This window comes from Oncorhynchus clarkii, chromosome 4 (assembly GCF_045791955.1).
Source record: "Oncorhynchus clarkii lewisi isolate Uvic-CL-2024 chromosome 4, UVic_Ocla_1.0, whole genome shotgun sequence".
NCBI lineage: Eukaryota > Metazoa > Chordata > Actinopteri > Salmoniformes > Salmonidae > Oncorhynchus > Oncorhynchus clarkii.
Window position 1 is genome coordinate 16220166 of NC_092150.1, and position 13615 is coordinate 16233780.

At 44.0% G+C, this 13615-nt stretch overlaps 1 protein-coding gene across 1 annotated transcript in view; it reads right to left on the reverse strand.

The window, feature by feature from the left end:
- Positions 1–13615, reverse strand: part of LOC139406508 (DENN domain-containing protein 2A-like) — a 54478-nt gene that overhangs the window by 21196 nt on the left and 19667 nt on the right. The window contains exons 2-3 of the mRNA XM_071149168.1: positions 4890–4976; positions 1412–2446 (exon numbers count right to left, since the gene is read on the reverse strand). Of these exons, the coding sequence (XP_071005269.1) occupies positions 1412–2446; positions 4890–4975 (1121 nt within the window). The 5' untranslated portion in view covers position 4976. The remainder of the gene's footprint in view (positions 1–1411; positions 2447–4889; positions 4977–13615) is intronic.

Sequence of the window (13615 nt, forward strand, 5' to 3'; positions counted from 1 at the left end):
GTGCATGCATGTGCTCTGTGTGCCTGCCTGCGCATGCGTGTGTTGTGTGAGACAGACAGACAGACAGACAGATGGACAGACGGACGGACGGACGGACGGACGGACGGACGCTTCTTTTGGACAGCTCTGAATGCCCGTCTCTGTGTGTTCTCCAGAGCTGCCTAACAGTCTGGCCCAGTGGGGAAACAGACAGCATCTCTTCCAATAGTCCAGCTATTGTACTGTAAAACTCCTAGAGAAAGACTTGGTTGCACCCAACATGACACCCTATTCCCTGTATAGTGCACTATTTAGGGAATAGGGTGCCATTTTGGGCACACACTGACTGAGGTTGACTTCACAAAGGTTTTTGAAAATACAGACCTCAGCAGTGTGAAGCCTCCACATATGGTTTGGAATGTTACACAGCCAGACTTGGGCTAACAAGAAATCAATTGAAACATTTGAATCCACATTTGTACTTTCGTTGGATACTTGAAAACATGCATTGTGTTTTTAGAAGCCTTTTGTGTTTGCAGGTTGAGTTTATTGGGATGAATGATTTCCACTAGATAGGCCATCCATAAAGTCAGAATTGACAATGTATTATCAAAATTCCTGTGGCTGATACGTAAACTTATTAAATATCGGTGATACTATCAAGAGCAGTGTGCGGTTTCCTTTTTCCTTCACATTATCAAAATTCCTGAAAACAAAAATGTGCTTGTTGTCTTTAATTTTACATATAGGGTTAGTATTAAGGTTAGCATTGTGGTTAAAGTTAGGGTTTAGGTTAGAGTTAGGTTTCAAATCAGATTTTATGACTTTGTGGCTGTGCCAGCTAGTGACTACCTTTCAGAGCTGCCTCCAATATATGAGTCATCCCAATAAATGCCAACATCCGCCTTTAGTGTCTTTTGTAGGACAGTTTAAGAACACACATTACACACGGACACTTCATGGCTAGCTGCTCATAGTTGAAAATGGAGCCATAGAATTACTCAAACATAAGCCATTGATATTCCAAGGGCCACTCTACCACAGACACACAATGTAATATGTTATTGTTTCCTGCCAGGAGTCTCTTGGCATGGTTCAGTGGTCCATGTGTACATTCCACAGCTCCAACCAATGACCTCATCCTCTAGAATGATGAGTAGAATGAGGATGACATCATCACCCCCTCCTCTGATTCATTGCAGATGTGCAGAATGAGAGGCTAAACTGGATGACAGGATAAAGTATGTGGGGTTGGGGAAATGTACGGGCAAAGATGTCACTAAGAACTTTGTCAGAGTTTACATAAAATGCTGTACGGATAGAAAATACTGTACCACCGACCTTTTGCTGTGTAGCAATGAATTAATCTGAATCTGAGGGTGCTGTATTGCCTCCCATTTCTGTCTCATTTCATCTCTGTCTGGTCTCTTACCTATTGCTGCTGTCTCTGGTTCTCTCTGCCCAGGGTCTCCTGCAGACTCCTGGAGGGGGGCAGGTGGGTAGGGGAGGCGGGGGGATGGAGGGCAGAGGGGGCAGGTTACGTCTCCCCTTGCCAAGGCCCAGGCCTGAGGCGGGGGTGCTGGGTGGGGTGTGGTGCTGAAAGGTGCGCTGGGGTTTGGGTAAGGGGTTGATGGAGGGACTGGCAGCACCAGGCTCAGTGTACACATTCTCAGGGTCACCTGACCTCCGCCGGCGCGTTGACCCCGCAACTTCCAGCGTCCCAAATATGGGCTCGTTCCCCTTCCTCTCCGCCCCCTCCTGCTCCTCCTGGGAAGGGGGGCAGAAATAGTTCCCAGGCAACACCAAGGAGGGCTTGGTGGAACCCTCTTTCATTGCCTGCTCCAGTTTCTTAATGTGAGTCAAAACAGACTTCTTGTCCTTAGCTGTCTCAGTGGATTTACTACTGCCTCTGAGGGGTCCTCTATCCAGTATCACCTCTCTGTCCCTGGTAGTGGGGCCCTCAGGAGACTTAGGCCGTAAATCCCCCAGCTTTCCTGAGTTCTCCTTCCCAGAGTCCTGCCTATCCCAGCTGGCCAACCACTTACTGTCGGACCTGTGGACCTCTGAGGTATTGGTGGTCTCCTTCATTCGCACAGTCTCTGGTTCCTTCTGCGCTGTGTTCAGCGGGCATAGACCACTTCCAACTACAGGGGAGGTAGAAGAGGTAGGGGCGGTCTCCTTCTTTCCCTCCCATTGGGAGATCTTGTCCCGGATGCTGGCGCTGGTCTTCAGACCCGCCGGGGTCTTGTTGAGTTTGCTACAGCCGGCCAGTCCATTCTCCATGGTGGTACGGGGGTCCGAGGTGGGTCTTTTGTGAGTGAGCATTGTGTCAATGGTGCCTGGCCCGTCCAGAGAGGAAACCAGGGGAGAGAGGGGCCGCTTGGAGGTGTCCCTGTCCCCGCACACCACGTCTGGCCTCTGGGGGACCACAGACTGAGCCTCAACCTTCAAGCCGCAGCACTGGAGCCTACACACACACACACACACACACACACACACACACACACACACACACACACACACACACACACACACATTAGAGAAAGCAGTGCCAAACCCTTCCTGGTCAAAATAACTGTGAGCACCACACTATTTATCATATGAGTGGACATATAATTACTGAGCACGGTTAAATGCACACAATAATACAATTGTGGATAGTCAGATTAATATAAATTTGTTTAAAACGTTTACATGCTTTGCAAAAACGATTTCCCTAATAATCCTGTTCACATGGACACATCTGAAATCAGAAATGTTGATAAATGTAGAAAATCACCAATCAAAATAAACGTTCTACCAAAATGACCATAAAAACATTTCCTAGCCTATTTGATTCTGAGGTCAGACATATAACGTTTGTATGTGAAAACTATGATGCAAACTTTCAGTTTTTCCGAACTGACTTCACTCGCAAATAAGAGGCTGCTGGTACAGATCAAGTCCTCCACTGGAACACATTTATGCTGTTTACATGTCCTAATATTTCAAAAGACTGCTCAGAAAACCAGGTGTTTCAACCGGCGTATGCTCACTTTCATTTTGACCTTATGCCGACTAAAATAAGCAGAGTAAGGTATTTACAGGACTATTTCCATACTCGGCCTACTGCCCTAATCAGTTTAATATCAAATTATTAGTGTGCATGACAGCTTTCAGAAGGACATATATTTGAGTACACAAAGCATTGTAGTTATTGACAGCTCCTAATTCTGGATATCCACATAATATCTCTGTCATAACCCTCTAGCCACGTCAGATACAAAACAACTTGATTTTATGGAGTAAATGAGTAGGAATTCTCGTAAAACAACAACCCCCAGTAGAACCCAATTTGTGTCATTTCTGCATGATGACTGGGTGCTGACAGTCTGAACTCAAGGTTTTAGGTCAAAGTTTACAAGCAGCACAGCCATTTCTGGGAGGATGAAAGTGTACACAGCAAATGGAGAGGCTGGGGTAGAGACATGCATTTTGTCTAAACTAAAGCTGAACCACTAACTGACTCCATCTTGGATCAAAGCCAGTTCAAATGATTTGGCTTTAAAACAAACAAAGGAAACGTGGCCTCTGACTGCAACTTCTGATGCTATCGCATTATTGTATGTATGAAATTGAAAAGTCCTGCAATTTTGAGGGAAACTTAAAGGAAACGGACTGTTCAATCGAGTACATGCTTAACTGAACGAACGACAAAGATGGAATGCAATATGTCATTTTTTGGGGAAAGGAGTTCCAATGACGGAGCTTAAGGTGGTGGATAGTTGTCAATAATTGTTGATGAAAAATGGCAAATGAGAGAATAAGGGCAAGTTGACATATGAACACAGTACATCCCAAGATGGTTGAGAGAGAGGAAGGTGATAACTGCAAGAGTGAGCCCAGGGTTGAACAACAATTGTGAGGAATGTGCATTTTTGTGCCGTGCTTATAGGCTATAAGGTAAATAGGTGAATGACATTCCACACATGGCTAATAGGAAAGAGGAGAAGAAACAGGAAGCTATGTTGATGATGATGATTTGTTTGTATTACTGGATGAAGTTAGACAAGCATTTCGACCAGTCTTCCTGATAAAACGTAAACTACAATACAAATTCCCTTCAACTCCCTTACATTTGAATGATAAATGGTGTTGAAATATTATAAAATTACGATTATGAAGGATGAGTGACTGATTTTTGGGGCGACAGATTCTCATTGTTTTATTAGTAGTTTGCTTTCTCTGCCTTCAGTTGAGGCTATAGTTTTTATGAAGCATGGAGCAGCAGAGGGGGGAAACTAAGTCAATCTGCAAAGCCAAGAAAAAGAGAAAGAGAGTGCGAGGGGTGGGGAGGGGAGGGGAGGGGATGAAAGGAGAGGAGGGTGGAAGAGCAACAGACGGAGGGGGGGATCAATAGTGTTCTCTTCTTCTTGGCAGGGGAATGGCCAGTTTCATAAAGAGAGCCTGGCTAAGAGCAGGGAACTATGGGAAGACTTCCTCTCACTCACAGACAAGGAGGGGTGGGGAGGGGATGGTGGAGGCAGAAGGTGGGTACAACAACCATCTCTGACCAGCGGAGCAACAGAGGACGGGGAGACAGAGGAGGAGACAAGGGGAACAGGTTCAACTGGGTGAAGAGGAGTTGCATGAGAGGGAAAAATTGATCTCTGTTGATTGGACTTTTCTGATATTTTGGTATTTCTTTAAGCTGTGCCATCCATGGCTTAGGGCTTCAACAGCACTAGCGACAGCAGGGTGCCCAGTAACAGTATCCAGCTGTCAGATGGAAACCTTTGCCCTGCTGCCCTTCCATTGTTGGAACACCACATGGGACAGTCTGACTAGCACTGCTGGCCTCAGATGGTTTCTAAGGGGTTCCATGGAGTGGATTGTAAAATGTATACAGGAAGTAGTAATGCAATACATACCCGTTGACTGATTGGTAGATACAGTTGTCAGTGTTGGTACAGAGCAGCAGGGCCCTCCCACCAGTCATTGTGCTAGCAGCTGGCATCCTGCAATGACAGAGAGAGAGAGAGATACAGACAGACCGACACAGTCCAGTTAGCAGAGTTGGACTGCTAGTTAAGGATCATATCACCTCCACCTTATCCGACACCCTAGACCCACTACAATTTGCATACCACCCTAACTGATCCATGGAGGACCATAGAGTCCTCCAAGATCATCACTAAGCTCAGGACCCTAGGTCTGAACCCCGCCCTGTGCAACTGGGTCCTGGACTTCCTGATGGGCCGACCCCAGGTGGTGAAGGTAGGCAACAACACCTCTGCCATGCTGATCCTCAACACTCAGCACCCTCCTGTACTCCCTGTTCACCTATGCGTGGCCGCGCAAGTCTCAAACTCAATCAGCAACTTTGCTGTCGATACAACAGTGGTAGGCCAACAATGTTCCAGGAAAATAATCTCTCCTTCAACGTCAACAAAATTAAGGAGCTGAGCGTTGACTACAGGAGACAGCAGAGAGAGAACGCCCCCTTCCACATCAACGGGGCCGCAGTGGAGAGGGTGAAAAGCTTCAAGTTCCTTGGCGTGTACGACAGTGTGGTGAAGAAGGCGCAACAGCGGCTTGGTCCCCAAGACCTCACAAACTTCTACAGATGCACCATTGAGAGCATCCTGTCGGGCTGTATCACCGCCTGGTTTGCAACCGCAGGTCTCTCTAGAGTGTGGTGCGGTCAGCCCAACGCATCACCGGGGGCACACTGCCTGCCCTCCAGGACATCATCAGCACCCTGTGTCACAGGAAGGCAAAAAAGATCATCAAGGACCTCAGCCACCCGAGCCAGGTCCTGTTCACCCTGCTACCATCTAGAAGGTGGAGACAGTACAGGTGCATCAAATCTGGGACCAAGAGACTGAGAAGCAGCTTCTATATCCAGGCCATCAGACCATTAAACAGTCACCACTAGCCGGCCTCCAGCCAGTACCCTGTCCTGATCCTTAGACACTGTTCTAGCCGGCTACCACCCGCTACTCTCGGAAATTATTCAGACCCCTTGACTTTTTCCACATTTTGTTATGTTACAGCCTTATTCTAAAATTGATTAAACTTTTTTTTAAATATCAATCTAAACACAATACCCCATAATGACAAAGTGAAAATAGGATTTTTGCACATTTATTAAAAATAAAAACATAAATATCTTATTATTCAGACCCTTTGCTATGAGCTCAGGTGCATCCTGTTTCCATTGATCATCCTTGACATGTTTCTATAACTTGATTGGAGTGCACCTGTGGTAAATTCTTTTGACTGGACATGACTTGGAAAGGCACACAACTGTCTATAGTTGACAGTGCATGTCAGAGCAAAAACCAAGCCGTGAGGTCAAAGGAATTGTCCGTAGAGCTCCGAGACAGGATTGTGTTGAGGCACAGATCTAGGGAATGGTACCAAACCATTTCTGCAGCATTGAAGGTCCCCAAGAACATAGTGGCCTCCATCATTCTTAAACGGAGGGATTGTAACCACCAAGACTCTTCCTAGAGTTGGCCGCCCGGCCAAACTGAGCAATCGTGGTAGATGGGCTTTGGTTAGGGAGGTGACCAAGAACCCAATGGTCACTCTGACAAAGCTCCAGAGTTCCTCTGTGGAGATGGGAGAATCTTCCAGAAGAACAACCATCTCTGCAGCAGTCCACCAATCATGCCTTTATGGTAGAGTGGCCAGACGGAAGCCACTCCTCAGTAAAAGGCACATGACAGCCCACTTGGAGTTTGACAAAAGACACCTAAAAGACTCTCAGAACATGAGAAACAAGAAGCATGGTGGTGGCAGCATTATCTTCTCTTGGGTAGGGGGCAGTATTTTGAAGTTTTGATGACAAACATGCCCAAACTGCCTGTTACTCAGGCCCAGAAGCTAGGATATGCATATGCATGGTAGTATTGGATAGAAAAGTTTCTAAAACTGTTAAAATAATGTGTGTGAGTATAACAACCAGAGGAAAATCCATCCAGGAGGTGGGATTTTTTTTATGTGAGTTGTTTTCCATTGAATGCCTATTGACTATGTTATGGGTTAGGGCCCAGATTGCAGTTCATATGGCTTCCACTAGATGTCAACAGTCTTTAGACATGCTTTCAGACTTGTATTTTGAAAAGCAACGAGTAAAATACCTTTTGGCCAGTGGACAGGGGAAGTATGCAGAGCTGGATTGGGCGCGTGACTGTGAGCGCGCCGTTCGTTGCTTTTCCTTTCTATTGAAAATGCTATTATTGATTATTTAGACAATAGACAACCTGAGGATTAATTCTAAACATCGTTTGACATGTTTCGATGAACTTTACCGGTACTATTAGGATGTATTCGTCTGCATGTTTTGACCGCCCTGGAGCCAGTGGATTACTGAACAAAACGCGCCAACATAACAGAGTTTTTGGGACATAAAGAGGGACTTTATCGAACAAAACAAACATGTATTGTGTAACAGGGAGTCTTGTTAGTGCAACCATATGAAGATCATCAAAGGTAGGTGATTAATTTTATTGCTATTTCTGACTTTTGTGACTCCTCTACTTGGCTAGAAAATGTTTGTATGCTTTTGTAAGTGGGGCGCTGTCCTCAGATAATCGCATGGTATGCTTTCGCCGTAAAGCCTTTTTGAAAACTGACACAGCGGCTGGATTAACAAGAAGTTCATCTTTAAGCTGATGTAGAACACTTGTATATTTTATAAATGTTTATTATGAGTATTTCTGTATTTTGAATTTGGCGCTCTGCAATTTCACAGGAAGAAGTTATACTGTGGGGATGTTTTTCAACGGCAGGGACTGGGTGACTAGTCAGGATCGAGGGAAAGATGAACGGCGCAAAGTACAGAGAGATCCTTAATGAAAACCTGCTCCAGAGCACTCAGGACCTCAGACTGGGGCGAGACAAGCACCCAGCCAAGACAACGCAGGCACGGCTTTGGGACAAGTCTCTGAATGTCCTTGAGTGGCCCAGCTAGAGCCCGGACTTGAACCCGATCGAACATCTCTGGAGAGACCTGATAATAGCTGTGCAGTGACACTCCTCATCCAACCTGACCGAGCTTGAGAGGATCTGCAGAGAAGAATGAGAGAAACTCCCCAAATACAGGTGTGCCAAGCTTGTAGTGTTATACCCAGGAAGACTCTAAGCTGTAATCGCTACCAAAAGTGCTTCAACAAAGTCTGAATACTTATGTAAATGTGATATTTCATAAAAATAAAATAAAATTGCTTTGTCATTATGGGGAATTGTGTGTAAATTGATGAGGGATAAAAAAATTATATATTTTAGAATAAAGGTGTAATGCAACAACATGTGGAAAAAGTCAGAACACTTCCCAAATGCACTGTACATAGAGTCATTGAACACTGGTCACTTTTTTAATGTTTACATGCTGTTTTACCCACTTCATATTTACAGTATATACTGTATTCTAATCAGTAGGCTAATTTGGATTTTCCAAGTTCTGATGCTGCTGGTGGTCATTAGTAGCCTACCAAACTAACTGCCTGGTACTCAGCACTCCATTGTCCTTATCATCACCCTGACATCAATGAAAATGTAAGAGGAATTGTAATCAAATACTTCATGAGAGCCCATGAGCTCATGTTGTGCAACCTTTCTATAGGCTAACATTTATATGTGCATGAGAAAACTATGTTTTTTTAAATAGGAGGATCCCATCAGGTTTCTATAGGCTAGGCCTACTATATTTATTTCTCAACTTTCCTAATATTAAGCACATTGCTTCTCTTTAAAACAGGAGTATAGCCTACCTGGCTGGCATGATAATGAACCACAAGAAAAGCATCCGGTGACCGGTGCATGATAATGGTCCATTCAAAATTAAACACATTTCACACAAATATTATTCAGTATATGTAAAGACAAGATTAAATCAACAACGGTCTGATGGGTGACAATATTAGCCTATCACTTGAGATGTATATAGTATCACTTGTGAATGACGCCCAGCTTGTGTGCAGTAAGGCAAGAAACAGTGCATGCCTTTTTTTTGCAACATTTTTCAAATCATTGTCGAACACCTCATGTAGCCTAGGCCACAGGCCTATGTGTTTTTGATAAGGTTTATATCACAACTAACCGCTGCACAACGGTCGTAGAGCCTAACTGGCATACATACGCAGCTCATTTGCGGTCACTTAAGAATAGTGTTTTCCCGTTCATTAATTGCCTTTTACAACATTTGCGCTTATAGGCTACTAGTGTGTGCGCATTGCTACGCTTATAATGTGAGCTTGAAGATTTAAAAAAATAATAACTTGCAGATATTGTACAATCCAGGTGTGCAAAGCTCTTAGAGACTTACCCATAAAGACTGTAATCGCTGCCAAAGGTGATTCTAACATGTTTTGACTAAGGGGTGTGAATACTTATGTAAATGAGATCTTTCTGTATTTCTGTATTTCATTTTCAATAAATTTGTCAAAATGTCTAAAAACATGTTTTCAGTTTGAATTCAGGCTTTAACACAACAAAATGTGGAATAAGTCAGGGGGTATGAATACTTTCTGAAAGCACTTGTATACATATTTATAGACTCTGACATTGTTCATTCTGATATTTCTTAATTTTTGATATTTGGCTTATTGTTTTGTATTGTTAGGTATACTGCACTGTTTGAGGTAGATGCATAAGCATTTCTCTGCACCTGCGATTACAATCAGCAAAATATGTATACACGACCAATAAAATTTTATTTTATTTTATTGCTATTGATCTGTTAAATAACAGAGTGTTGTGGATCACCTGTATGCTCCCCATGAGTACCTTAAAATAGTTTAAGTCAAGTCAGTCAAAGAATTGGCCTGTCACCCAGAGACTAGTCTTGCATAGATATACCTCCAAATCACGTTGTTGTCACGCCTCCTTTGAGACATAAGTAAATACTAAGAGTTATACAGAATAATGGGGTGTAATAAGCCTCTAGCTTATTTCTGAGAGCCATGAAACTCCCCTAATCCCAGACTGCAGAGGAACAGACCTCACGGGTTCTGAGGCATCTCCCCAAACTGCAGTTCCTAGATTCCTACTTGATTAGTAATTGGAGGATGCACTTGAAAATAAAGATTTAAATGATGTTGAACCTGCAGGAGTAAACGAAAGAGACGACTCTGAGTCCATCTGGCACACAGAAGGAAACATTTGGAAAATACTGGAAATTCCCCCATGTACTGTAATGCAGTTAAGGCCAATTAAGAAATCGTCAGCAACATTCCAATCCAGAAGAAGGGTGATTCAGTTCAACTTGAGAGGAACGTTGTTGACTTGATAACCTACTGTATCACACAATCTATCCTCTTCACTGACTACCTCTCCAAAATCTCTCAAGCAAGGACCTGAAATGTTTTTAACAGAGGTTCTGACCCGTATTGTTTTAGCTTGTTACCCTCCATCCAAAAAACAGTGCCAAGGTTAGTGTGAAAGACATGCTGAGCCAGTTTGAAATTATTACTTGGTCCATTAGTCAAAGCATGAAGCCAGGTCTTGTTGGGCCGTAACCACACAAGCTCTAAGTCTCTCATCTCACAGTTACTATGCTCCCAGTCCCAATGCAGACTGGGGATATGTCCTAAACGGCAGCATATTCCCTATATAGTGCACTAGTTTTGAGTCCTATGGGTCCTGATCAACAGTAGTGCATTACATAGGGAATTACGAATAGGGTGCTATTTGGGACCTGGCCAAAGCAGAGCACTCAACAACTAGGCCCATAAACGCTGATAAAGCGACCTGGCTTGAATTTGGCCCCAGGTCTCGGCCCCTGATTTGACCCAGGTGTTAACATGGCAGGGGACGAGTCTGGGCAAACGCCTGTTAGCACTTTGTGTTCCTGTCTGGTGTGAGTAAACGCTGACAGACAGAGACAGACAGACAGGCGGATAGACGGACAGACAGACAGCTGGACGGACAGACACGCACGCATGTCACACACACACACACGTAGCTGGAAAAACAGCGTCCAACAGATAGGGGATTGCGCGTGTGTGTGTGACCAGATGTGCTAGAGGGCTTCAAGGCATCCATGGGCCGTTAAACATTTCCTGAGCACTGCCCACTCCAACAAACGCTCCCTCAACCCCCAATAAATATGCATCAGCTAACCCTGCTGCCATCCATCCCCAACCTTCAGTATGCAGCGATTGCCTCCCCAGTCGGGTCAAATTCCACACATTGCTGTCCCCAGAACAGCTGAACAAGTCAAGGAAGAAAATATGCCACCATTTGGCTGAATTACGTTAAAGTTGTTGACTAGCTGAACTATTCCTTGGCTGAGCCAACTGTGTAATTGGCCCAGTGGGTCTGTCCAGCGTTTTGAAACTGCACAGCTCACGGGTTGTTGTTTTTTTCACTTAAGTGTGTTGACACTGTGGAGAAATTATGCTTTTGGCTGATAAAATGTACTTGGTTACGGTTAAGAGGTTTATCTCTCTGTCTCTCTTTCAGTTTCTCTTTCTCTCTCTACTCCTCCCTCCCTCTCTCCTCCCTTTCTCCCACTCTCTGGTATCTGTTGGAGCAGTACTGGGCTAGCCCCCAGAGAGAGAGGAGGAGGTTTGTTTCAGCCCCTCGCCTGCAGGCCCAAATTATTTTCAGCTGTGAGCTAAGCGCTGGTTACATGTTTGAGGGGAAACATCAACATTTTTCCCCCCTTCCCTCTCTTCTCTCTCTGCCTCTTCTTTCTCTACTGAAACCAAACAGGAAAAAAATCAGAATAGAAATCCAGTGGACGGGGATGGGGGGAGGGGACATAAGAAGAATGTATGTAGCCTCAGAAAAATGAAGTGTAGTTTTACATTGAATTTGTTTTCTGGGTCAGCAAGAGGGGGGTGAGCATCACAGAGGAGGAAAACAGGGGGGAGGAGAGAGTAAATGGAGGGAGAGAGAGAGGAAAGAGGGAAGGAAAGTAGATATTGTGAAGAATATTATGAGTATAACGTTACACTGTGAAAAAGTTGAGGGTTTCAGCTCTCATTCATTGTTTGGAGCCCCAGGGTGAGAACACAAAGTGCTGTTCTATGAGTTCTGTTTGGCTCACTAAAGCACAGTATTCCCTACAGTTGAACCTGTTCCATGGACCCTGAGGAACACTTTATTGTTGAGTTGAATGTTGAGTGTAACTCATGTTGACCATTACAGGCTCCAGGTTTCTGAATGAGTCATCAAACCTGACATTAGCAGGCAGCTCCATATGAAACTCCCCTTCACTCTGAATGTGACAGGCAGTGAATCCATACCTAATAATGTTGTAAATCTGTGTTGCCAGGACGTTGTATTGGTGCCCGGGCTGTTACCGTGGTAACTAAATCCATTGGAGCAATAGAGGGGAGAGATAGGGTCAGCAGCAGGGTAATAATAATGATATGATAATATATAATAATAATGATAATGATAATAATGATATAATAATAATATGGACTTGGTCTTTTACCAAATAGGGCTCTCTTCTGTTTACCACCCCTACCTTGCACAACTGATTGGCTCAAATGCATTAAGGAAAGAAATTCCACAAATAATTTTTTAACAAGGAAATGAAATGAATTCCATCATGAAGCTGGTTGAGAGAATACAAAGAGTGTGCAAAGATGTCATCAAGGCAAAGGGTGGCTACTTTGAAGAATCTCAAATATAAAATATATTTTGATTTGTTTAACACTTTTTTGGTTATAACATGATTCCATATGTGTTATGTCATAGTTTTTATGTCTTCGATATTATTTTACAATGTAGAAAATAGTAAAAATGAAGAAAAACTCTTGAATGAGTAGGTGTTTCCAAACCTTTGACTGGTACTGTACATACATACTAAATACATGTTATCTGTGACCTTACGTCCCAATATTAACGTTCACATACCATCTTCCTTGTCTTACGTTACTCCAACCCCCTGCAGTTTCCTATTAGGCTCACTCCTGTGTTGTTTATGTCACTGGAGCTGCCTCCAGATGCAGTGACCATCCATCCGCTGATAGGAATCTGAGTGAGTTAGCCATGGGCTTGTCAGTGATTTTGTCAGTGCCAGTATGACTGGTGTGTTTATTGGTGTGGAATCAGCATTTATGACTTGATGTGATGAGCTCTGGCGATGTCAGTGAAATGATCTAGAAGGTCCCTGAAGGGATGTTCAGTGTCAGTGCTGATTGGCGGCAGGTAGCCTAGTGGTTAGAGCGTTGGGCCACTAGCCTAAATGTTGCTAGATTGAATCCCCGAGCTGACAAGGTAAAAATCTGTCGTTTTGCCCCTGAACAAGGCAGTTAACCCACTGTTCCTAGGCTGTCATTGTAAATAAGAATTTGTTCTTAACTGACTTGCCTAGTTAAATAAAAATAAATAAATAAAAGGTCCAGTGTTGAGTCTTGCTGTTGTCTGTTCTGTTGTCAGTGTTGAGTTCTGCTGTTGTCAGTGTTGAGTCTTGCTGTTGTCTGTTCTGTTGTCAGTGTTGAGTTCTGCTGTTGTCAGTGCTGAGTCTTGCTGTTGTTAGTTCTGTTGTCAGTGTTGAGTCTTGCTGTTGTCTGTTCTGTTGTCAGTGCTGAGTTCTGCTGTTGTCAGTGTTGAGTCTTGCTGTTGTCTGTTCTGTTGTCAGTGCTGAGTTCTGCTGTTGTCAGTGCTGAGTCTTGCTGTTGTCTGTTCTGTT